General features: G+C 51.2%; 1 protein-coding gene across 1 annotated transcript; it reads right to left on the bottom strand.

Moving 5' to 3' along the window:
- Positions 1-253: 253 nt before the first annotated feature.
- On the bottom strand, positions 254-24367 carry PLBD2 (phospholipase B domain containing 2). Its single transcript, XM_075898205.1, has 12 exons — positions 24041-24367; positions 14361-14454; positions 13696-13854; positions 12783-12883; positions 11329-11543; positions 10780-10874; positions 10272-10432; positions 8243-8338; positions 7642-7713; positions 6253-6405; positions 5232-5394; positions 254-4291 (listed from the first exon to the last, which is right to left on the bottom strand). Exons 1-12 carry the CDS (start codon positions 24250-24252, stop codon positions 4124-4126), a joined length of 1689 nt encoding a protein of 562 aa, XP_075754320.1. The 5' UTR covers positions 24253-24367; the 3' UTR covers positions 254-4123.
- Positions 24368-25398: the final 1031 nt, after the last annotated feature.

The following is a 25398-nucleotide window of genomic DNA, read 5'->3' on the forward strand; positions in this document are numbered from 1 at the left end:
AGCCACATCCATGAGGATTTGTTTTTGGTGAGATGTTTGCCCCTCCCTTCTCACGTTTGCTGCCCCTGATTGATTTTTCTGGGGATCAGCAGCTCCCTGGCCCTAAAAAGATTCCACGACCCTGACAATGTCTGAACAGTGCTCTCGCAGCAGCATGTCCTTCACTTGCCGACTAAGCCAGAAGGGATGACTGAAGGGAGACCACTGAAAGCTGGGAAATAAAGAAAGGCAGAAAATGCAAGTTATTTTGACAAAATGGAAAAAAAAAAAACCCCTCCACTTTTTAACTGGCCAATGAAAATTTTTCAGTTTTGAAAGCCCCCTGGAAATATTTCCATTTCCTGTACAAACTTTTGAGTTTCAGAAAAACTGATTTGACAAGACCAAAAAACCCCACCTAGAATCACCCTTAAGTCTCCCCAATCAAATCCACATGCCGTTCCCCCCCCCCCAAAGTGCTGCAAAAATTCTACCAAAATGCAAATATTTCACTAACGTGTTTATTCGGTCACAAAAACAGGTTTTGTTTAAAACAAGAAGCTGCCGCGGAAAACGAGTGGCCCCGCTTTTCTACAAGAGTAGCATTGCGGGCTGCCAGCATTGGAAACCACTGCACTGGTAAATCAGCTAAGGCCTTGGTAGGGTTTGAGGTAGGAGGCCGGGACTTTAGAAAGGCACAAGGCTCTGGGCTGGATCTGGGAGGGGAAGGGGGAGATTTGGAAAGTGGGGATTTCTTTGGGCTTCGCCACCAGTCATCTGCAGAGGCCTGGAATCGCCTGCCACAAAAATACCAGTGCTGGGAATAGGCTAGGCCTGATGTTCAGTCCTAACAGGAATGTACAAGTTTAACTGGTTACCTGGTAAGTATTAGTCTTAACAGCATGCTTACCAGATAACCGGTTAACTAGTCGGCCTGGCCAACTGGAGCAGCACCTCTTGCTCATAGTGCATTAGGCCTATCTAGTCTAGCCTATCCCAGCAGAATGATGTTACACTGACTGTTGTAGCCATATTGGACCCAGGATGAGCTACAAGTTGGTGAAGCCACATCTTGTATTGGACCAGCTTCCAGTGGTGAAAGAGACAAGCTTTTGAGACCCACATAGCTGTTTTGGGAATGCATCCTATGCACTGCATAAGCTCTAAAACTGGTCTCTTTCACCAACAGGAACTAGTCAAATGTATTAATGTCACTGCTCTTCTTACATTCCTATGCCTAGAAAGATGATGGCAAAGACCTCACAGGCCTTGCCTAAGAAGAGATTTGGAGGATGTGGTTTCTGTAGCATGGACTGACTTTATAGAGAGACTCTGCCTGAGCTCTGGGGGATTCTGACAGGTATAAAAAAAAATGTTGCCACTCCAACTTTTTGCTTTTACTCCAATGCAGAGGGGAAAGCTAATCAGACAGAGGGAAAGATCAGTGTAAGGCACCCCCAAAAAATTCTCTGCCCTCTGTGGGGCCAGAGGGCACCTTCTTGACACTTCAAACTTTAGCTAATTATTCCCAATGAATAAACTGAACTGTTATGTCCCTGCCAGAGGAGGGCATGAGACTCTGCAAATATTTTATGACCACTAGAGATATCACTAGCGGACTCCGCTACTATCTCTCTAGCTCTGGCACTTAGTCTCACTGAACACTTGAGCAGTCCAGGGTGGATTGAAGATAAGTAACTCTGAAGGGGTGGTTCTGAAGGGGTAGTACAGATGGAGAAACAGGCACAGAGCAGCTGCCTCGCTTGCCCAAGGCCACATAGGAAGTGTGTGCTGGAATAGGGAACTGAATGCAGGTCTGTAGGCTGCAGACTAATGCACTAGCCCTAGGGCACTCCTTGTTGTTCTTCAAAGCAGTACCAGGAGATGCACAGCACAAATAAGGGTCTTTGCTACAGGTCTGGATTAAGGCCTAGTCACAGTGGCCTCCACACATCTCATGGCTGTACCAAGCTCTGGCCCTGGTTCTACAACCACACTCAGGTGGCAATCAGCTAAAAGAGTTCATCTGCTGCCAGCATGGAACCGAGCCTACACGAGGGGTTACCTAGGCCACGCACCTCCCAGATCTCTGTATGGGTATCCCCAAACGCCCAGACAGGCTCACTCATCTCATGCACTAGCAGCTGAGAAAGGGATTCCCTCAGCTTTCCACCCCCTCTCCCATCCTGCTTGCAGACCGACAGACCAAAGTTGGGCAGAAATGCTGCTTTTATGGCTGCAGCCAACTATGAGCACCAGAGCTCTGGGCAGAGACTGAGTGATCCAAGTTTGGGTGCACACCAGGAAGGGCTAGGGGGGCGTGAAGGAGGAAGTAGCAGACAGCACCAAGGAGCCCGTGCTGCTAGCTGGAAAAGTGACCCAACCAGGGATCTGCTGCACCCCATACACAAGCTCATCCAGAAGTTATGGGCTTTGAGCCAGGCAACATGCTCGGGTCTGTGTAACACAGAAGTCAGACTGCATGAGCATAAGGGTCCCTTTGGGCCTTAATCTAGGAATTTTCACACACAAGCTGAAACCCCAACCAGCCTTCTCTCACCCCCAGAGCCAAGCAAGAAACAACAGAGCAAGTTTTGTTACTCAAGCTAAACCAATTAGCTATTTTAATGCCACTTGCCCAAGCCCAGAATGCCTTGGTTTGCAGCGGAGCACAGAACAAGCCCCATCCTGCAGCCCCCATCGGGCCCAGCAGGCAGCTAAGCCATGGGGGGATAATGCCTCCTGCTGAGAGAGTACCTGATCCAGGCTCCAAGGGAGTCTGGGTCCTGTTAAAGAGAAGTAGGTTCTGCCCAGGTCAATCTGTGGAACTCCTTGCCTGAGGAGGCTGTGAAGGCTAGGACTAGAACAGGGTTTAAAAGAGAACTAGATAAATTCATGGAGGTTAAGTCCATTAATGGCGATTAGCCAGGATGGGTAAGGAATGGTGTCCCTAGTCTCTGTTTGTCAGAGGGTGGAGATGGATGGCAGGAGGGAGATCGCTTGATCATAACCTATTGTGTCCATTCCCTCTGGGGCACCTGGCATTGCCTACTGTGGACAGACAGGGTGCTGGGCTGGATGGACCTTCAGTCTGACCCAGCATGGCCATTCTTATGTTCACCTTGCACAAGCCACACAGCTGTGGGGCCATGTAGGGCCAGGCTGAGGGAGGCAGTGGGCACAACAGGAACAAGGGCAGACAGATTTCAGACTAAGACTGCTTTTGCTTTGGACGGGAAGCAACGGCTGAGGCCATCACCTGAGCCATAGAGGCATCACATTGCAGTGCATGATTCAAAGGCAGCACTGGTAAATAGCCACGATCATCCGTGAGCACTGGCGTGCAGAGAGGTGTGGCAGAGTAATAGCGGCAGAGGGCTGGGGCAGTCTTCCCACCCCTCGGAGGATGCTCTGCCTGGGATCTTCCGGGGCTGGCAGATGCCAGCGGGGACAGCACACCAAGCCCCAGCTGGGAAGATTAGGGGATGAGGCAAACCTGCCTTTCTGCACTACACTCCGCGAGAGCGGCTCTCAAGCACAAGAGTGACCCCTCCCATGCGCCACTCCCAGAGTTCACATAGGGGACTGACCCACTTCTCAGGGCCAGCACACGAGTTGGCAGCCCACAGGGGACCCAGCTTCGCCATCCTGGCAGGGCAGCTCCTCCGAGTGGGATGTGTGGCAGCTCTGGTCTTTGGAGGTGAGTTCCCAAGTGGGGAGCCCTCAAGGAGCCAGGGACTGAACCACCAATGGGTCAGGAAAGGAGGGGGGCATCCCCTGGCTTCTGGAGAGTGTCAGTTTGTGCAGAGAGCAAGAAGCCAGTTTTGCAAGCTCAATGTGATAAGCTACATCCCCTGGGCCAAATCAAGGCTTGGCAGAAGCAGGTGCAATGGCCATCAGCTTTGCTGAACTTTCACCAGGGCTGAATTTGATGCAGTAGCTCCATGGTACCCAAAGTCACTGTGCTGTCTCCTCTGCCTCCCACCCCTGCACACAGACACAGACGCATTCTTTCCTTATCTCAGGAAAAAGGCAGCTGGGATGAAGCAGTCCCACCCACCCTCCTGAAGCAGACAAGGAGACACCATCAGCACCTGTCTGCCAGCCAACTTGGCCTCACACCCTAGGGGATCCAGTCTCTATTTCAGTCCCACAAGATCTTGATGGGAGGAAACTTCCAGAGGTCAGGGTGCCCCATGTGCACTAGGTTGCTGTAGGGAGAGGTGCTCCACTGGAAAGGGGGGACTTCATCCCAGGTAGGCCCACTGGCAGCAATCAGGCTGTAGCCCTTGGCCATCACGTAGGATGTGATCTAGGGAGAGAAAACTCCGCAAAGTCAGCAGGAACATCCCCGGTCACACACTCTGCTGGACAGCCTCTGGCTGCCGGAGGGCACAGGACCAGTGGAAACAGGTGGAAAGGCAACATGCAAGTGCACATGTGTACACATTATTTGTAATGCCATGCCCAGAGTAGACACTTAGGGGACACCAGCAGGGGATGGGGGAAGAGGGCAAAGCCAGGCGGGAGGTAGGGAGGGAAGAAGGCTGTCACGTGACAGATGGCCCTTCAACCAGTCACCTCTGTCCCTGCCCCTCAGTAAAACATTGTCAGCAGCAGGCATCAAACCTAGAACTTCTGGATCCAGAGCCAGAAAAGCTGCTCTGTGGGCCGAGGCTGCAGTAGCACCTCTTCCTGCTGGGGAAGAAGCCTAACACAGCGCAAGCAAAATACAGTCTACAGGCTGGATAAGCTGCCAAATCTGGCCCACAGCCCATTGGGAGCTGCAGCCAAGCTCGCTGCCTGCCCCACCTCAGCAGGCCATGTGTGCTTCTGTGAACCAGTGTTTCTCAACTTTTTTTTTTTTAATAAATAAAGTACCCCTTTTAAAAATAAAATTATAAGTACCCTCAGTACCTACAGTTTTCAGACAAAATTTTCTTCTACCATTGCAGCACATTTGTTTAAACAACTTAATCGTAGCCGGGCGGGCAATGAAATTTTTAGGTGTAAAAAGTACAAAAAAAAATAAAACCTAAAATACTGTAGAACTTAGAACAAAAATTCAGTTATAGCCAAGTTTCAGTTGTGTTGTACCCCTCAGACTTCTCTTGAGTACCCCTAAGGGTGCTTGTTCCACACTACAATGGCCCTTCCCATCAAAAGTTATTGCCCACCCCTTTGCTAACCCATCAGATTCCCCTCCATTCCTAACTCCCTCTCTATTACTACCACCACCTCAGACCCCTCACCTTCATGTCGGTGCCCCCATGTGATCGCTGGCGCAGTGCAGCAAACGGGTAGGTCCCGTTGGCGGGGTTCAGGTCCGACCTGGCGGCAATGGCATTCTCCGCGTTCTGGGGCGGGTCGCAGCCCTGGCACCGGGACAGTGGGTCCTTCAGGAAGTTGTTGAACCTGAGAGGCAGCACAAATATGTTCAATGGAGGCAGCCCAGGGGAGGAGAGGTGGGTCCTGGCAGGTACAGGTATGGAGCTCATGCCAACAACCAGTTGGGGGGGGGGGGGATGCACCCTAGGCTGGGTTTGACTTGGGGAAGGAGAGGAGCTATTCTGGTCTGTCCAGGTTCTTCCACTGCACTCATCGATCAAGCAGCTGCCACAGAGCCAGAGCCATGAAGGCCAATACTGCCTTTGCGGAGTCTGGCTTTCTTCTGTGCACATCAGATCAGAGTCCTGGAGCCCCAACAGGCCAGAGCTCCAAAGGTGGGATCTACACTGAGGTGAGACTCAGCAGGATGGGCGCACAGAGAAACGGATCACCCTGCCGGGGCTGACAAAGTGCTGAATGATTGGCATGGCAGTTAAGAGACAAACCTCAAGAAACCCCAAACACCTGAACAATTAGAGGGCTCTTGATTTGGCTCTCTGGGCCCATCTCCCAGTGCAACTGCATCTGCCCCAGCTGTCCCTCAGCCCGACACCCAGGAGAGGCTGGCCTCTTGGAGAACAGCTCCTGTGCTCCTGGTATCATGACGAGCACTGCTGTGACAAGAGGCAAGGACGGTACATCAGCTCCTAGGAGGCTCCCTTGTTCCACGTAGCTGTGCTGCCTTGTCAACATCAGGCTAAGTGGCATCCCGCCAAAGAGCCCCTAAACTCCGCCTCCACACTCATCTCGACACCCTGTCTGTGCCCTTCTCCCCATGACAAGGGCACGGAGCTCTTGTATCTCGAGGTCTGCCTGTTCCACAAGCCATATGCCCTCCTAGGATAAAACACTGCTGAGCTCCACTCCCTCCAGAGAATCCCTCACCTCATGAGCTGGATCATGGAGTCCATGTCCCGGACGAGTGTCTGATTGCGCCTGAAGATCAGGGCCCGGGGGTTCTTGTCATAAGTGAACCAGTCTCCGTATTTCTTCACCAGCTCCAGCTGGCCACTGACATTGAAGATCTCCTCAAAGTATCTAGGGAGCAGGGGACAGAGTACCACACAAGTCAAACAGGGACACCTCCTGTTTTTAATACGCTGCCACAGAGAATCTCACCCCTGCCAGGCCAGATTCCAGTGGGATGGGGGAAGGTAAGGGATGGCCAATTGGTTAGAGCACTAGCCTATGGCTTGGAGATTCAATTCCCTGCTCTATCCCTGACTTAGTGTCATCTAGGGCCAAGCTCTTGCCTGTGCACCCCAGTTTCCCCATCAACAGAAGGGGGATAACAGCTCTCCCCCACCTCAAGAGGGTCATGAGGAGAAGTCACAGGCTCTGAAGCTCTTTGAGGCCCTCTTCACAAGGCGTCACTAGAAGAGCCTGCCAGAGCAAGGCTTGTTCTAAAGGGGCATTTCCACCCGGTTGTGGCCCAGCTGCCAACCCCACTGCATACCAACCCCCAGACTAGGGATGTTAGACAGCGGGTCATAGAACAGTCAACTAACGGCATGATTCTTATCGGTTACTCAACTATTCTCCAGTCCCTGGGGGCGGGACCAGCAGCCAGCGCACGCCAGCCCGCTCCTGGGGAGCCCCCTGCCATTCCACAGGCAGAACTAAAAGGAGCCAGGAAGGAGCTAGTCAGCAAGAGGAGCCATCTTAAAAACCAGCTCCCCTCACAGACTGGCTGCCTGCCACCCTACTCTGCTGCTTCGGATACAGAGGCAGCAGTGTGGGATGGCAGCAGTCTGTCTGCAGGGGAAGGTCAGAGCTCCCTGCAGGCAGGGGCTGCTGCCGCAGACCAGCCTTGGTCTTCGGTGGGCCCAGGCTTGCCACGGACGGAGGCTGCTTTGTGTAGTTGGGGGCAGAACTAGCTTTTAAGCCAGCTCCAGCTTCATTCCCCCACTTTGCTGCCTCCATTAGAGAGGCAGCAATGGGGGGGGAAGGGAGGATGCGAATAGTCGACTAGATTAAACGATAAGCCTAGGCTTATTGGTTAATCATCTAGTTGACTACTCCTTCACCTCCCTCCCCCAGACAGCAATTAAAGGTGGAGTCCCTCTTATTAGCAGAGTGCTGCCCTTCTGAGACCAGGTTGCACAGCTCCCTGAGAGTACAGCATTCCCAGCCTCAGCTGGCTGGGAGCAGAGAATACTGCTCATAAGCCCAAGAGAGGTTAGATGCCTGCTCCTTACACCCAGCTGACATCCTTCCTGGAGCAAGGTGCCCTAAACTGGGGATTGGGATGGAGAGAGAAGCAGCGCTTCTTACGGCACATTGTAACTGGCCCAGTATCCCTTCTGGTACAACTCTTCTGTTTTGTCAGCCACGACCACCAGCCCCCTGAGAGAGAGAGAGAGACAGAGAGAACAAGTCATGTCATGATAGATCAGAACACAAGCCAGGAAGCAGAGTGCATGCTGGGAATGCAGGAGTGCAGCCTCTACCTTGGATAACCAAGAGTCAGGGTGGCAGAGTATTGGCCAGCCAGCTCCTCAAGGAGCATACAGACCCAGCTTTGATGGGCAGCTGCCCCAGACTCAACAGGCTCCCCCAAGACCCTCTGACTTAGCAGGGCTTCTGCAGTTGATCAGTGCCTAGAACGGTGACCTAGAACAAAAACCCAGCAGGAGCAGCTGGCTAGCCTAGGGGGAAGCAGGCAGACTGCCATTATCAGAAACCCCAGGGCTGAAGCCTCAGCATCAGACAAAGGACGGTGACCTCCTCTCCGAGTTACAGGGGCAGTCTGAGTCAGTCAACATGATGGTGTAAGCCAGGAGTCATCCTACCACTCTCAGAGGAGGGTTGGGAGAAGGAACAAGCTTGCAGCTTGGTAATATCACAGCCCAATATTCCCTTCTAAGACACTTACGGGATCTGCTCCAGCACCGTGAGCACCCCATGATGGAGGCCAACTTTGCCTGGCAGGAAGGTGTTATAATCCACAATCATCCACTGGTTGTTGTACCTGGGCAAGAGATGGGGAGACCGGGGGGGGGGGGGGGGGGGGGCGGGGAGAGGAGAAGAGGGAGGAGGAAGAAGGTTGAATGCCTTAGGCCATGTTGGTAAATCTCAAGTAATAGTTGGGATTAGTCCTGCTTTAGACAGGGGGTTGGACTCAGTAATCTCCAGAGATCTCTTCCAGCCCTAGGATTCTATGAATAGTGCTGGTGTACTAATGCTGCCACCATGTGGCTATTCAAAATAACTACTGTACACTCTTTGGTGATTACTGTTAATAAGCATACAGACAACCTGCAGAACACATTGCTAGGATGTGTGGGGAGTCTCAAAGTATAACTGGGTTTAAACCACACACACAGGCTGTTAGACAAGGGCACATCCCATTGCTCCAGGTTCCCTAAACTCAGTCTGCCAGTAGCTGGCACTGAATGACAGGGGATGGATCATGCCCTCTGCACAGTCTGGCACGGATACCGGTAGGGCTGTCCCATGGCCCCCGCCTTCTGGTGCGCCCCTTCCCACTGCTGCGGCGAAGTAGAGCGTCCTAGCTGAGAAAAGTGTGGCAGAACAGAGCAGGCTGTTGAGTTGCTTGGCTTCCCTTGGCTCCAGGCCTGACCCCCTGCTGCTGGCCCCAGGCAATCCCCTAATATCAGTATGGGGAACTATCCTAAGATACTGAGTTGTATGGACCATGGGTCTGACCCAGGATGGGCATTCGGATGCTTCTGTCTAAAGGATCCCCATTTGGCTGCAGTGAAAGCAACTCTCACGTGACTGCAGTGGACACCATAATGAGGAACAAACTGAACACAGTCAGTGGCATTTTGTCTGTCCCCACTTCTCCCCCCACCCTTGCCATGCCAGGTCAGTACGTCATTTGGGGCTGGTTTCAGAGAAGAGCTGCGGAGAAATCAAAAGGAGCTGTTCTGTAGGCAATGACTGCAGCATTGCAGATGTCTCTGCAAGCCAAGCAAACTGCCTAGTGACAAATGCAACAGACTCCATTTTTATTACAAATCCATGATGCCCTAGGATATCCTGATTCACATCCCTAGTCCAGAATAAGGACAAAGACTAGCCAGGTGACCTGGTAAGCATCACCCTTAACGGGTAAATGGTTAACAGTTCCAGTACCTGGGAACAGTTCACTGGCCCCCCCATGCAGTGCTCCCCCTCCAAGATTCCCCGTCTGGAGCAACCTCACTTGCGATAAGCAAGGGCTTTTCTCCAGCCCCACTGAAGATCTTTACTAAGTTAAACAGAGCATTTAACACTACATTTAACTTGTTAACCAATAAAACACGATTTTATATCCCCATTCTAGACTACCTCACAGAGACAGATTTTCAAAGCAGCAACCAACAAAGACAGAATTCAAAACCAGTAACCCCTTCAATCTACATAAAAGGAGAGACTCCCTTAGCAGTACAAGTCCTATGACACACAACTGAACAGTCTGTGCTCTGTGCCTCTCCTCTACCCTTGATCTATCCTGGCTCTTTACTTGTACATTCTTCACAGCAAGGGCTGTCTGTTGCGTACATGCAGCACATGATCTAGGTTGTCGTGTAGGCATTAGAGTAATAGAAACAATGACAGTGACGATCAGTAATAATTCCACCCAGCAGTGGAGCACACACATACCAGCCATAAAGCTTCTAAAATGTGCTTCTTGGTCTCAGCACCATATTATCATGCAATGCAGCAGAACTTAGCATACTCACACCATGCGACACCACATAGCCAAGGCATGTCAAGACTCCCACAATATCATGCCATCACCACGAACCACCTTGTGCAATAATCCAACATCAGGAGAGGTTAGATCTTCCTGCGTGATTAAACTTCTAGGCAATAACCTGGAAGTTTCACCTCATTCCAATCCATGGCTGCCAGGGAGGGAGAGGACATGACAGAATGACTGCAACTCAACTTACGTGCCACTGTTGAACTGCTGGAAAATGGCAGCCCACTCGGCCCCACTCCTGGCTAGCCGGTTTGCCACTATATTTCTTAACCATTCTAGGACACTTTCTTCTGGATGGATGTATTTCCATAAGGCAGCATTGCTGTTCCCAATGGTGGTTTCCAAAGTCACCTACAAGAAGCAGAATGGAGGTAACAGTGAATGTGACCTAAGAGCCTGGACCTGGGCAAATGGGGCAGGTGCATGACACAGGCAGAGCCAGAGGGGAAACCAGCCCCACTGCCCATGTGAAGGGTGCAGTACTAGGCCAGTTCATACAGAGGGAGATCTGGCTTTCAGCCCGAAGCTTACAGGATGCCTGGTGTAGACAGTAACCAAGGGCCTGGATGTGTACAACCCCTTCGAGTCCCAGAGCAGCAGTGGGGCAGGAGGCTCTATCCCTATCGAGCAAAACCCAGGGACAGCTGGAGCATGGGGGAGGGAGGCAGGGGAGGAGGATCCAGGCAGCAGCTGCTCACCAAGCCACTGCTCAAGATGTAGAAGTCATCTCCCGAGAAGATGGTGCCGGGGTAGGATGAGAATGTCTGGACGTGCCCAGAGATGACAGCATCACCTGAAGGAGCAGACCACAGGAGCTATCAGGGATGCAGATGCCATGCCACGTCACCTCCAGAGATGGGTCCTACCAGCTTCCCAGAGCAAAAAGCAGCCCTACAATTGTGGCAAGGTCTGCGGCAAGGGGAGTGGGACCCAGGGCTGGCCTGAGCCATTTGCGCGCCCCAGTAGCCCGGTTGGCCTGTACCTTGGGCTGGCTCTGGTGGGACCCTTCTCTTCGCATAAGAAGCGGGGAAACTTACACTGCATCTATGTGGTCTCTAGAAGCACCATTCTGTTAGCTACCCCTCTCATCCTTCCCATGGACAGCCAACAATCCTGCTTCCTGGTAGGCAGATACAGTGCTTTCTGCTGCTGTCTTTCCACGCCTTCGTCCTGCCTTCACTTCTTCCCTTCCTCTGGCCCCTACTCAGGAGCACCAATCTCCCAGGCCCCCTGCCTGCCTTACGTACTCTGGGCTGAGGTCCGGAAGGGCAGCGTGTACTTCTTGATGATGCGCAGCATGGACTGGTAAGTGTTCCAGGTGTCGTGGGAGACCAAGAGCTCCTGGTTCCCCGGCAGCAGCTTGAGGAGAGCGGAACAAGACCCTGAGCCCAGGGAGCGCTCTCTTCCACTTTTGTTCAAGGCAGACTCCAGATCCTCCAGGTCACCACCCAGCTGGAACAAGCTTGGGGGGAGAAGAGAAAGACACATGGGACTGCGGCAGCATAGCCAGAAGCCCCTGGATTTGCCAGAGCAGAGACAACCCTTGAGCCACTGGCCCTCTCCATGGCTGAAGGCTTGCTGCAGGATACTCCAAGTTACGCCCACACTCTGGGGCGGAGGAAGCAGAGAACTCTGCCCTCCTGGTCCTGGCACACAGGACTCCCATATCACACTATGGGGAAGGTGCAAGCCCGAGCAATGGCCATAGAACTGTAGTCTGCAGCAAATACAGGCACAGGGTATTGCTTCTGCTCCAGAGAGTCAGGCCTCACCTCAACCCCAGGGCAAAATAAAGCAAGGAGACTGGCACAGCCAGCACCAGACCCAGCAGCGCAGCACAGGGGCAGGGTAGTCACAGCTCACTAGTAGAGCCCAAGGCTAGGAGAGTATTCACGTAAATTTGGGATCTGTCAGTCTACTCTGCTGTGTGGGTATAAATAGACTATTTCTGCCTGGACTCGTCCTACCCCCAGTCCAAGAAGCTTCAGTACTACAATTAAAATGTGAGGTCCTGTCCTTTGGGCCAACAGCCCAATGTGAAGTCATCAAGGCATCATGCAAACATTAACAAGCAGTTCTCAGGACCTTGGGAGGAAACTACTCCACTCCCTGGTTTATAGATGGGAAAACTGAGGAATGGGAAAACTGAGGAATGGGAAAGAGCAATAAGAACCCATACTGCCCGCTGGGAGGTAGAAGCAAATCTAGCCTGTTCTCCTCAATGACCTTAGCTCTGCAGAGCCAACGAGAGCCATGCATATTGGCTGGCAGCAAGCTAAGCAGATGAAGTTGGGGGCGAGGGGGTGTAGAGCAGGAAGACAGGGCCTTTCCTGAAGAGACAGGGATACAGCAACAAGTCATGCCCAAACAGGACCAGTAACAAGAGCATGTGATGGGGTGCCATCACAGCAGAGTCAGAGCTCCTGGTTCTACTCCCACCGCTGACTCAAGTTACAGCACATCTCTGTGCCTCAGTTTCCCCTCTAGCATGAGGAGAATAATGACTCCATAAAGCCAACATCTTCCCCTCACTGCCTACATATGGAATGCAGGCCCAGCTCCTCCCTACAGCTGCCAGTGAACTGTAACTGCCAAGCACATATCAGGCTAACACCCACCTCCTCTCTCCAGCCCCTTTGATCCTGACATCAGCTAAAAGGGTTCTGGCCAATCATCCACCCTCATGCCCAAAGAGACTTACAGGAACCCAAAGGGGGCCACTGAGAATCGTCCAGTGGGGAAAGCCACTCGTCCGTTATAACTGTCCTCAAGGCCCTTCAGCTGCAGCAGAGCCAGGCGCACCTGTCAAGGGAGGGACAAGCATACTGCAAAACCCACGTTCACACAGACTAGCGAGCCATCTGGGGTCTGAGAGTCACGTGGGGAGGGCAGAAGGAAGAGCTGCAACAAGAACTGGAAAAGGGAGTCTAAAGAGAGGGACAGTTCTAAAGGGTTTTGGAAGGGCATCCCGCTCCATGTTTGACTGCTTGACACATGCTCAGCCTGCAAGCTGGACCCCCTGAACCTCAAGTCCTGGAATTCTGCAAACTCCTACGGTCACGCTGAGTGCTGTCCTGCATCACTATGAAGGTTCTGCTCAGCCATGTGAGCTCTCCGTGACAATTCAGGCTCTCTATGGCTCACCCCTGAAGCCCATTCCGGTGCATGTACAGAACTACTCAGTCCACATTGCCTACACAGAGTCCTGCAGGAAGAACTTTGCCAGCTAACGCTGCAGAGAGGGGAGAGTTATGAAGGCCGGATCTAGCCACCCCAGCTGGAATGTGGGCAAGACAACCAGGATTAACGTCAATCCTGCGCTTGGTTAAAGATCCAGGGGAACGTTAATGGACACAGGTGGGCAGCAAGCCAATTTTAAAGCTGATGGCACCAAGTAACTTCCAGTTCCTGGCTCCCCTTTCTACTTAAAGTCATGGAACACCCAGATTTTCACCGGTAGGTACCTGGTCTAGAGCTCCTGGAGGAGCATAATGGGAACTGGCCTCCCAGACTCCAGCCCCGGACCCAAGGAAACTGCCCTTTCCCCCCCCACAGTGACCAACACACCCATACAAATGCACAGTACGGCCCACCCCTTAGCAGCACAAACCAACCTGGTACCAGTACTCAGGAGCATCTCCTTTCTCTATCTGCGTCTCCATCCAGGCCAGATTGGTCTCTATGTAGCTCTTCAGCTTCTCACAGTAGTCAGTCTGGTATTTGAAGGGGCCACAATAGCCCACCATAGTGTTCATCCAGTGCATGTAGATGAGCTGGGGGAAGAATAGGAGAACACTGGAACAGGCAGACCTGCTCACCTCCTTTTCATCCACTTAATATCCTTGAGGGGCTCATTTTCCATCACCGCTGCATGAAGCCACATTCTTGTCACCAAAGCATCTCCTGTGGGCTGGCTAGAGAGCTAGGAACCAGCCACATGGGGCAGAAGGCAACTGAGGAGTGCAGAGAGGCAATCCAGCCACATCGGGTTTTCCAGACTTCAGTCTAAGCCACGCTTAGCTCACCGTGAAAACAAGCGTGAGAACCTTAGCCTCACCCCCACTGGGCGCAAGTGGCCCACAAGCTTTTGGCACCACTGGCCATCTGATAGGAGAAGGCCAGGAATGGACTGAACCAGACCTCTGTGCAGACTAAAGGGCAGAGGCATAGCAAGGCTGGGGAACCTGGGACTGGAACAGGAGAGAGCCTTGCAGACCAACCCGAGCAGAGCTTCCAACTCTATGGGTCTAACCAACCCCTGCCATGTGCCACCATTTACCTGCTCGGATACAGCCGCTTCAGCCAGTCCCGCAGCGTAGGCCTGCAGACTGTCATTGTACTTCTCACTGGTAGCCAGTTCCAGAAAGGCCCACCTGACCAAACAAAGAGGCCACTGAATGAACAAGAAATAGATGCCACTGGAACCCACACAACGCCAACTCCCTGTGCAGCCCCCTAGCCATGCCCTCCTGGGCACAGCGTCTGTGTATTTTATTTTATTTTAAGCGGCCTTCAGATAAAGTCTCCAGCTCTGGGACAAAACAAACCACTCTCTAGGCTCCTCTATGTTTTGCTTCTGGTGTGCCTTGTCTGGAGCTGCTGCCAAGACTCCTCCAGCACTCTGCCGCCAGGGCTAGACACGCACTACAGCCATAGGGAGGGGGTCTTCCTCCATAAGGAAGGAATCGGGAGCAAAATGAAGATGATGGGGGGAGGAGAGGAGGGGAAGGACCAGACAAGCTTTTGCTCCCCCTTAAAGGGCCTGCATAATTATCATCCCTTACATAGGAATTGGCATTTCCATGGTATCCAGACGGGCTGCGATGCCAAGTCAGATACCCCCGATCCTGCACCCAGTCTGCAGCAAGAACAGACTCCACCAGCCAGTAGAATAGAGAGTTTATTGCTTCTCCAGGATACAGCCCAGTGTAGACATGATGTGGTTACAGGAGCCAGGACTCAGAGGCCTCAGACCCCTTGGGTTAGGGATCCATCACCCTAGCCCTTCAGCTCAGGCTGTTCCCTTTATGTTTGCCAACCAGCAACTGTCCCTTCTCCCGACCACTCACGTTCTTAGTTCTCTTGCTTCCCTTAACCCATCTGACCAGTTGGGTCTTTGTCTACCTGACTTAGGCAGCCCACCTGCTGGGCAGTGCTCATGGCAGAGGCCAGTAGGGGTCATCCACAGCCCAAGTACCGCAACCAGCAAGGTACTGACACTACATCCCCACATGCGGATGAGTCAGTGGGAATCACACCTCTCAGCACAGGGGGACCCTAGGTTACAGAGCGGACAGCACCCCCACTACACCACATCTCTCCCCCCGCCGAGAGCAAACTGAGCAGGGTCACTCCGCTTGTGACCTGGGGAAGTTTGGGCCCCCTGCGCGGTAAAGCTGCAGCGGTGACATTGGCGCTCCCCTTGGTTTGGGCCGGCCACGGTGCTGCCCTGCAGGAGCTGGCTCCCCCGTCCGGCTGTTGCACAGCTTTGGGGGGCCCAGCACGGGTCCCATCTCTGTGGCTGTACCAGCCCTTCCACTGCCCTTGAGCTCTGGCCAGGGTCTCTCTGGACAGGCCCATTATACACAGTGCACTTGCCCACACCTTTGCTAATTCAACCCCCAGTCCCAAAGCCCAGAAGGAGGGGGGGGGGGGAGAATGTGGAGAAGAGAAGTGGACAGAGAGCATGTAATTTGGAAGGGGAGGGAGAGATACAAAGAGGACAAGGCCATTGGCAGCTGGCTAAGTGGCATCCCTTTGTAGCCCTGTTCTCCATCCCACAGTCAGGTCTTGGGCGGATTGTACACCATCAGCAAACAAAACCCACCAGCCAGCAGCATTTGGATCTTTCCATAGAATCACTGAACACCAGAGTTTTTTTTTTTTTTTAAAAAACCTAACACATTCACTCAGGAGAAAACAGCCATTCCCAGCTGCCTCCTGCTGAGCCCTGCTTACAGGACAGCCCAGGAGCCCACACCTCTACTCAGCCTTGCTGAAATCAGTAAGCAAAACTCAAGGTCAGCACAGGAGGGCACCAGCAAGCAGCCAGATAGTCGCACCAAGATAACAGCCCTGCCCCCTTGCAGCTGGCTAATCATCCCACTCACGGGCAAGGAGAGTTATTGATTTATAAGAGAAACAACACTGGTGCCAGCTTGATTGCCCTGGAGACTGAAAGCCCCTGGAAAGATATGGCCAAGGCTTTGGCAGTGAGAGCTTTCCCCCACTGGTTCCAGGGTCACCTCTCTATAGGACCCACCTGATAATGGAGCAAGATCCCATGAGGGGTAACTCAAAGGCATCCCCGGAAGGGTATTGTGGTAAGTATTTCAGAGTGCTAAATACAGCTTAACTCCTCCAGTGCTGGTACTCCGAAGCGGCTTGACTGAGCTCACAAAGCAAGTCAGGCCTGCAGGCCATACTTCCAACCAGAACCAGCAGCCAAACCACCCCCTTCCAACAGACCTAGGTATGTCACCATCACGTCTACACACAGCAAAGCATCTGTTGCCAGGAGGCAGCTGCCACTGAGCACAGTAGACTGCTCCAGAGGGAGCAACACATCGCAGTGAGGTCAGCTCACATGATGCTGGGCGCTTTTTATTAAGTCCAAGTTCCCACACCAATGTGGTCCCATGAGAATCCGCTTTTAATTTTATTTTAAAAAGGTGGATTCCAGCTCTCAGTTGCAGAGAAAAGGTTGAAAGTACAACAGCCTCAAGACAAACTGTAGAGTTATTGGTTAAAAAAAAAATTGTGATTTTTAGAGGGCTGGACAGAATTTCTGAGTGCTTGGGGGTAGCACTGTTCTCTCTCCTAAAGAGATGGTTTTCCTTAAATCTGAAATAAGCCTCCTCTGCTAAGTTACGGAAGGGTTGTTCTTCACATGTGAATGAAGAAGCGTAACTATTTCTGCTGCACAGAGTTTAGGGAAATGCCTCCTATGGCAGCCGTGTGATGAGCCAGTAAAACGCAGTTATTTGTTACTGTCTAGGCCAGCTTTGAACCTGGGAGAGGTAGCTAACCAACACGTTAAGTCTGATCCAAAGCAACCTCTCACCCCAGTCACATAGCCTAAGTGAGCAGAGTCACAGTGTGCATCTGGTAAAGCAGCAGTCTGGACAATAAAAGTCCCTTCTGCCCCTTCATTGTTATTGGCAATGTCTACACTCGTGGCTTCTTGCACGAGAAATACGCAAATGAGGCTAAGCATTGAATATGGGGGCAGGAAAAAAAACAAAAAAAGAAGTAGGACCGCTAATTACTAAGGATGGAGTGGAGGTTAAGGATAATCTAGGAATGGCCCAATATTTGAACAAATACTTTGCTTCAGTCTTTAATGAGGCTAATGAAGAGCTTAGGGATAATGGTAAGTTAACAAATGGGACTAAGGATAAGGAGGTATATATTACCATATCCGAGGTAAAAGCCAAACTTGAACAGCTTAATGGGAGTAAATCGGGGGGCCCAGATAATCTTCATCCAAGAATATTAAAGGAACTGGCACATGAACTTGCAAGTCCATTAGCAAAATTTTTTAATAAATCTCTAAACTCAGGGGTTGCACCATTTGACTGGAGAATTGCTAATATAGTTCCAATTTTTAAGAAAAGGAAAAAAAGCGACCCGGTTAACTATAGGCCTGTTAGTTTGACATCTGTAGTATGTAAGATCCTGGAAAAAATTTTGAAGGAGAAAGTAGTTAGAGCCATTGAGGCTAATGGCAATTGGGACAAATTACAATATGGTTTTACAAAAGGTAGATCGTGCCAAACCAACCTGATCTCCTTTTTTGAGAAAGTAACAGGTTTTTTAGATAAAGGAAATGCAGTGGATCTAATCTAGCTCGACTTTAGTAAGGCATTTGATACAGTAACACATGGGGAATTATTGGTTAAATTGGAAAAGATCGGGATTAATATGAAAGTTGAGAGGTGGATAAGCAACTGGTTAAAGGGGAGACTACAGCGGGTCATACTGAAAGGTGAACTGTCAGGTTGGAGGAAGGTTACTAGCGGAGTTCCTCAGGGATCAGTTTTGGGGCCAATTTTATTTAATCTTTTTATTGCTGATCTTGGCACCAAAAGTGGAAGTGTCCTAATAAAATTTACGGATGACAAAATTGGGAGCTATTGCCAATTCAGAAAAGGATCGGGATATCATACAGGAAGATCTGGATGATCTTGTAAATTGGAGTGATAGCAATAGGATGAAATTTAATAGTGAGAAGTGTAAGGTTATGCATTTAGGGATTAACAACAAGAATTTTAGTTATAAGATGGGGACACATCAGTTGGAAGTAACGGAGGAGGAGAAGGACCTCGGAGTCCTGGTTGATTATAGAATGACTATGAGCCGCCATTGTGACATGGCCGTGAAAAAGGCTAATACGATCTTGGGATGTATTAGGCGAGGTATTTCCAGTAGAAATAAGGAGGTGTTAGTGCCATTATACAAGGCATTGGTGAGACCCCATTTGGAATACTGTGTGCAGTTCTGGTCTCCCATGTTTAAGAAGGATGAATTCAAACTGGAACAGGTACAAAGAAGGGCCACTAGGATGATCAGAGGAATGGAAAACCTGTCTTATGAAAGGAGACTCAAGGAGCTTGGCTTGTTTACTTTAACCAAAAGAAGGCTGAGGGGGGACATGATTGCACTTTTTAAATATATTAGAGGGATAAATACCATGGAGGGAGAGGAATTATTTAAGTTTAATACCAATGTGGACACAAGAACAAATGGATATAAGCTGGCTAGTAAGAAGTTTAGACTTGAGATTAGACGAAGGTTTCTAACCATTAGAGGAGTGAAGTTCTGGAACGGCCTTCCAAGGGAAGTAGTGGGGGCAAAAGATTTATCTGGTTTCAAGATTAAACTAGATGGGTTTATGAAGGGGATGGTTTGATGAGATAACAGGATCTTGGTAACTAATTGACCATTCATTATCAGTGGGAAATAGGTCAATGGAGGGATGATAGGAGTTACTATAGAGAACTTTCTGGGTGTCTGGCTGGTGAGTCTTGCCCACATGCTCAGGGTTTAGCTGATCGCCATATTTGGGGTTGGGAAGGAATTTTCCTCCAGGGTAGATTGGCAGAGGCCCTGGAGGTTTTTCGCCTTCCTCTGTAGCATGGGGTACAGATCACAGCTGGAGGATTCTCTGCATCTTGGGGTCTTCAAAGTATTTGAAGGCTTCAATATCTGAGATATAGGTGAGAGGATTATTCTAGGAGGGGTGGGTGAGATTTTGTGGCCTGCACTGTGCAGGGGGTCAGACTAGATGATCATAATGGTCCCTTCTGACCTTAAAGTCTATGAGACTAGGACTATCGCTGAGCCTTATTTGCATACCTAATGAGCCGCCATTTTCTCAGAAGAGGCTCTTGCGCCAGAAGGAGCTATCTACACCGCTCCTTCTCACGCTAGAGAAAACCCTCTTGCACAATGCCAATTATTTTCAAGAATAACGGCATTGCGCAAGAAGGTTTTTCTTGCTCGGCGATATTCCACGCTTAGCCTCATTTGCGTATTTCTCGTGCAAGAAGCCGCGAGTATAGACATAGCCTTAGGCTACAGCTACACTGTAGCCTTCTTCCGGAAAAACTTATACAAATGAAGTGCAGTGTGGAATATTGCCGTGCTTCATTTGCATAATTAATTAGCTGCCTCTTTTGCGCAAAACCCCCCTCGAGCAAGAGCCGTTTTTCCACATTTTTTTTCAGGAAGAATGGCTCTTGTGCAAGAGGGGGTTTTTGCACAAAAAGGAGCTTTGTAGATGGCTTCTTTTTCCGTAAAAGCCTCTTGCACAAAAAGAGAGCCTCATTAATTATGCAAATGAGGCACGGCGCTCTTTCACCCTTCACCTCATTTGCATATTGTTTGTGCAAAATGGGGGCAATGTAGACATAGCCTTAGTGTCCTATGAGGAATGCTCACCCAAAACATGGGGCAGCCAGGCTCACTCACTGGAAGGCAAGTCAGGTCAAGACAGTCCTACGATCTGTTACTTGTTGACAGCAGGCTAGGATGTTACTAGATCATTTTGCCTGCCAGATGATCGGGCACAGAAATGAAAGAGGCTTCCTGATTAAGAGGCATGACACAGCAACAAGGGTCTAATGCTGGCCTAAACAGAACCAGAGTTTGAGAACAATTGTTCCAAGGAGGTGGCTGGTTCTTTCCTGTGATCTGTTATTTCAAGTTGAAGACAAAAGTGAAAGTAGCTTCAATTTTAAAATCAACATAATCAGGAGTGCATTTTGATTTTACCCCATTCCTTTCAGACTATTAATTTAGTCCAGTGGCTCTCAACCTTTCCAGACAACTGTGCCCCTAATTTGTCTTCAAGTTTCACTTCATCTAAAAGCTACTTGCTTAAAAAAAAAAAAAAAAAAAAAAAAACCACAGAAAAGTCCCAGCGCACTATTCTTGAAAAAAATGCTCTCATTTTTATCATATCCATAGGAACTAGATCAATTGGTACAGAAATATTGTACTTACATTTCAGTGTATCATATATAGAGCGGAACAAACAAGTAATTGGCTGCATGAAATTTTAGTTTATACTGACTTCACTTGTGCTGTTTATTTAGTTTGTTGTAAAACTAGGGCAATATCGAGAGGTGTTTATGTACCCCCTGTGCGCACACACCCAACTGAGAACCACTATTCTAGACTATAACCTTTTCAGGACACGACTGTCTTAACATGTAATTGTACAGACTTGGCAGTGTGGGGCTTCAGGCCCAAATGGTACGTGCTCAGATACCACAATGATGGGCAGCAAATATAAAGCTTTACTGTAAGTGTAGTATAAGCTTTACTATATGTGCACCCCTTTTGCTAGTGTAAACATGAGGCAGAGCCACTTGAGAGCATCCCTTCCATGAGCAATGCAGAGATGCGCACACCCAAGCCTGGCTGCAAAGTGCTTGCACGGAAGATATACCCACCTTGCAGTGTACAAGTAGACAGCCATGGGCCAGCTGTGCGCCAGCTACAGCACTGCAGATAGCAGCGTAGATGCAATGGCGTAGGCAGCATCTTGGACCAGCGTCAGTACATAGTTCAAGGATCAACCAGGAACAAGGGACTGTACATGCAGCCAGGGCTGGATTAACCATTAGGCTAATAATAAGACTATAGACTTAGGCTCTCCAGGCCCTCCTGCTCAGGCAGGACCCAGCCAGGTGAAGGAGAGGAAATGAGGTGGTTCACATAGCTCTGCTGGAACGAGAAGTCCTCCTGACAGCAAGACAGACAAGGCAAAGCAGCTCCCTGTGGTTTAGAAGCACCTCCCTCTCACTCCCTGACAGATGGAAATGGAACAGCAAGCAACAGGTAGCGTCTGTAGAAATGGGGGAGAAGGGAGTCTTCTGCCCCTCCTACGTGGTCCTGGGGGAAAGGCAGCTCAGGCAGTCCTGGACTGGAGTGGGGTGCACCCCCAGCCAACCCTTCTCACCTGCGGGCTGCTTAGCACAGCAGCTTGCAGGGAAGCTCCAGGCACCCAGCTGGGAGCACCTCCTCCCCGCCCCCACTCCTGCAGCGGAATGCCCCAGCTGGCTCTTAGTGCAACCCAGTGCACTGGTGCAGTGTCTCACTTTCATCTCAGGTTTATTTAGCTTTCAGGTTTTGGAACGAAACCAGAAGTTAAGTCTTGTTTCTACCCCAACTTCAACTTCTTTCCCAAGTGGAAAATGCCAGGTAAGCATGGAATGACTGATTTGAGATGGGAATGAGAATAAAGGCTGAGTCCTGGGGACTGTTACGTTTTTGAAGCCTTATTGACTTCAGGCCACGATCTGGAAGAACAGATCTTTGCTCAATAATAGATTCAGGTCCCGTTTGCTTTTTCACACCTGGATAAGCAGAATCTCACTCACTCTTCCCCTCCCCACTTGAATACTCTTAAGGGCAGAAGAAGCAAGGTCTGTCTGCTTGATCCTTCATTCTGCACCAGCCTAGTAAACAAACCCTATCCAAATCTGAGGGTTCTTTTGCGATGTTGATTTCAATGAAGCCTTTTTGTTGACGGGGGCGGAGAACACAACAGCAGATGGCTATGTTTTGTCTCTCTCATTCAAAAGCTGAAAGAGTAAGAGGCTGGACTAGATAACCTCTAGAGATCCATTCCAGTCCTATGATTCTAATTGTGGAAGAGCTAATGAATACAGAGGAAATGCATTTAGCTACTGGCTATAGACAGGAGACTGTCATACAGAGCTACTCCACTTTGGAAGCCCCGAGGGCCACAAAGATACTCACAGCACACACCCAGGGCCGCAACTTGCAACTTGATTGTCTTTGAATAATATATGCAAATATCTTCTTTCAGGGTATGAATATAAAGATTAAGGAAAGACTGCACTAAACCCAGGCCCCATTTAAGTCAGTTCTGCTGATACTTAAAAAAATGCAATATTTACCTGATTTCCACCCATACAACAGCATTTTTAATGAGAAATGACCGTCCAGGAATTTAACTACTAAAATGTACATCAACAGAAGACCATTTTTGACTAGTTTTTTTGTTTTGGCTCCTGTGGGCTGTGTGTTGAGCCCCTGCGTAAACCCAAACTGCACATGGGCCACAAACAAATGTGCCGTGGGTGGTGTGCTGAGTAGCCCTGGTGTAGCAGATCCCCCCCCCCCCCCACACACACACACACACCCTTCCCAGCTCTCTGGCTACCACCAAGTGGCTTTGGTTAATGTGGCAGCTAGAGTCCCCTCCCCCCTCCAACCCCAGCAAAGGGCCCAGAGTTTTATCAAGTCTGTGTGTCTGAAGTACCTATATCATCTCCCAGTTAGATTTTACTAAAAAATGTCTGCAATTTGTTGGATTCATATCACTCTCAGATATAGAGAGAAAAGAGGACAAAAGCTTACCTATTTAGCTATACTGAGTTATCATTGTGTATCCAATGTGACAGAATGTTTCCCAAAAGTTGAAACTACATTATAGCTGTCTTTGTCACTAATAATAATCCTTTTCTCTTCTAGAAAAGGTCAAAATGTCCTCTACCACCAGTCAAGAGCATCTCAGTGCTTTGCCCTTCTTGAGCACTTAGAATGAAACTGTCAGTCTTGATGAGATCTTTCATGACTGTGCCACAGTTAAGTGGGAATACAATTGTTTTATGTAGAAGAAAGGTGTTATCTATATACATATCTGCATAAAACTAAGTGTCTGATTGCAAAAAAAAAATAAAATTATGAAGTCATATGTAATTAATACTAAGGCCCTTCCCTCCCATTAGTCGTAGGCCCCTCAAAACCTTAATCCCACCCTCCTTGCAGCTAGTCCAAGCCACCACCTTCCTCACTACAGCCACACTGCTATTGTTAGCGTCCTGGCTGCAGAGCAGCTAGTGCGCATCTACCCTGCCTACCTTGGAAAGCATCATCCCGGGTGCGAGGTGGAGATACCCTCATTGAGCTCAGAGGTGGAGTGGCACAGATGCTAGACTCCTCCTTCCCTGGCAAGAGGGGATTTCTCCTCGCATCAGCAATGTGCAAGAGGCCTGGCAACAAGTGGGTGCACTGACCGCAGGAGAAAGTGAAATCACAGGCACGTGGGGCCGCTGGGTCTAGGACAAAAGGCCCTGGCTGCGGTCTGGGAGCAGGCGCCAACAGCCCGCTGCGACAGCAGTGGGATGAACCCTCGCCTGCAGGCAGGGCCATGTTACCGAAAAAGCAGAAGCGAAAGGGGGACGGGAGGACGGCCCGAGCTTGCTGGCTGATGTCGCGAGCTCGGACTGGAAAAGGGCCAGAGGAACCAGCTACCCCAGCCCCGCAGCACGGAGTCACCCGACCCTGGCCCCCAGCCCCGGCTTGCTCCCAGCTGCCAAGTCTGAGCTCGCCCCGGCATCACACTGCGCAGGGGAAGGAGCAGCAGACTCGGGCCCAGGATGGGGACCTAGCACCCCCAGCCCCACGCGGGACCGCACCTACCCGGTGTCTTGGATCCGGTCGGTGAGATTGGCCCAGGCGACGGCTGCAGGGTGCCAGCCCTGGACGATCTGCAGCTGGCCGGAGGCGGGGTCCAGCAGCACCGAGCTGCTGCGCGTCTCGGGCCCGGAGAGGGGCAAGGCGGGCTGCAAGAGACTCAGCAGCAGGAGCAGGGCCATGGGGGGCGCGGCGGCCGGGCAGCCCCAGCAGCTCATTGCGCGGCCAGCCCCAGCTCCGGCTGGCTGCACTCTGCCGCGCCGCACAGGCTCTGACGCTGCCAGGCGGGGCTGGCCCAGGGCAGCCCCTTTTAAAGCGACCCGGCTCCTCAACAGCTGTGCATGCGTGGGGCGCGGCGGAGGGGCTGGGGAGGGCCTCCTGCCTGCGGCGCCTCCCCCCCGCAAGCCTCCTCTTCCGTGCGTGGGCCCCAGCGGGCGTGCCATCCAACAGGAGCGCCCCATGCTAGAGGAATCCTCCCCAGCCGCCTCCTCCACCCTTCCAACAACCCCTGAAGCCTGTGACAAGCAAGCGACCCGCAGACCCGAGCCGGACCCTGCCAGAACGGGAGATGCAAAAGCTGCAGACATAGCTCTGCTGGGACAGTGATCAGCTCCCCTGGTAACACCTGCCCTGGGGCCTACTCCTGGTCTATACTGGCAAGTTACTGGGCAGCAAATCAGCCCCCAGCTCTGTAACTTTCATGGGGTCCATAGTGGCAAGGCACCCCGGGTAAACTACCGCCATGAGAAGTGTAGAGCTTGCTGCGCTCTGGATACACCGCTGGGGCGTCAGCGTGGCCACCATGGTGTAGCACTGCCTCCTGACTGGCCTCCAGCATCCCTCCCACAATGCCTCTCTGCTCATTTGTTTGAACTTTACTGCCCTGCTCCAGGGCCGGACGGAGGCATGGGTGAGCCGGGCAGCTGCCCAGGGTGCCAACCAATGGGGGGCACCTGATGGCAGCTGTAAGGGGCGCAGTGTCCCTTACAGCTGCCATCAGGCGCCGCACGCCTGGCTTCCCTAGCGCCAACCCACCCGCATCCCCACGGCGCCAGCCAGCAATGCCCTTTCCCCCATGGCTGCGGGGCCCTACACGACCCGGCGCCCGCGCCAACAGCAACAGCCAGACCGGACTGGGCCACGCATGCGCCATGCGCCCCAGGGGTAGGCCACAAGCCCGTGCCCAGGGTACCAGAATGCCTCGGGCCGGCCCTGCCCTACTCAGGTGACCAGCCAAGTCACCAAGACACACCCTTGCCTTCTTTTTTAAATTTTAAAGTCCCTTTCCTGTTGGCTCAGTGATGCATGGGGTTCTCAGCACCTCTCTCAGACTGGCCATACCTGCTCTATTGCAACAGGCGATA

This window comes from Pelodiscus sinensis, chromosome 15 (genome assembly GCF_049634645.1).
Source record: "Pelodiscus sinensis isolate JC-2024 chromosome 15, ASM4963464v1, whole genome shotgun sequence".
NCBI classification, from domain to species: Eukaryota; Metazoa; Chordata; order Testudines; family Trionychidae; genus Pelodiscus; species Pelodiscus sinensis.

Coding starts and splice junctions, on each gene's coding strand:
- PLBD2 (XM_075898205.1), bottom strand. CDS start 24,252: ATGAGCTGCTGGGGCTGCCCGGCCGCCGCGCCCCCCATGGCCCTGCTC. Junction 6,406..7,641: donor TGGGCCAGTTACAATGTGCC/GTAAGAAGCGCT, acceptor CCTGCTCCCTAG/ATACTTTGAGGAGATCTTCA. Junction 5,395..6,252: donor TCCATGATCCAGCTCATGAG/GTGAGGGATTCT, acceptor GCTGCCTCTCAG/GTTCAACAACTTCCTGAAGG.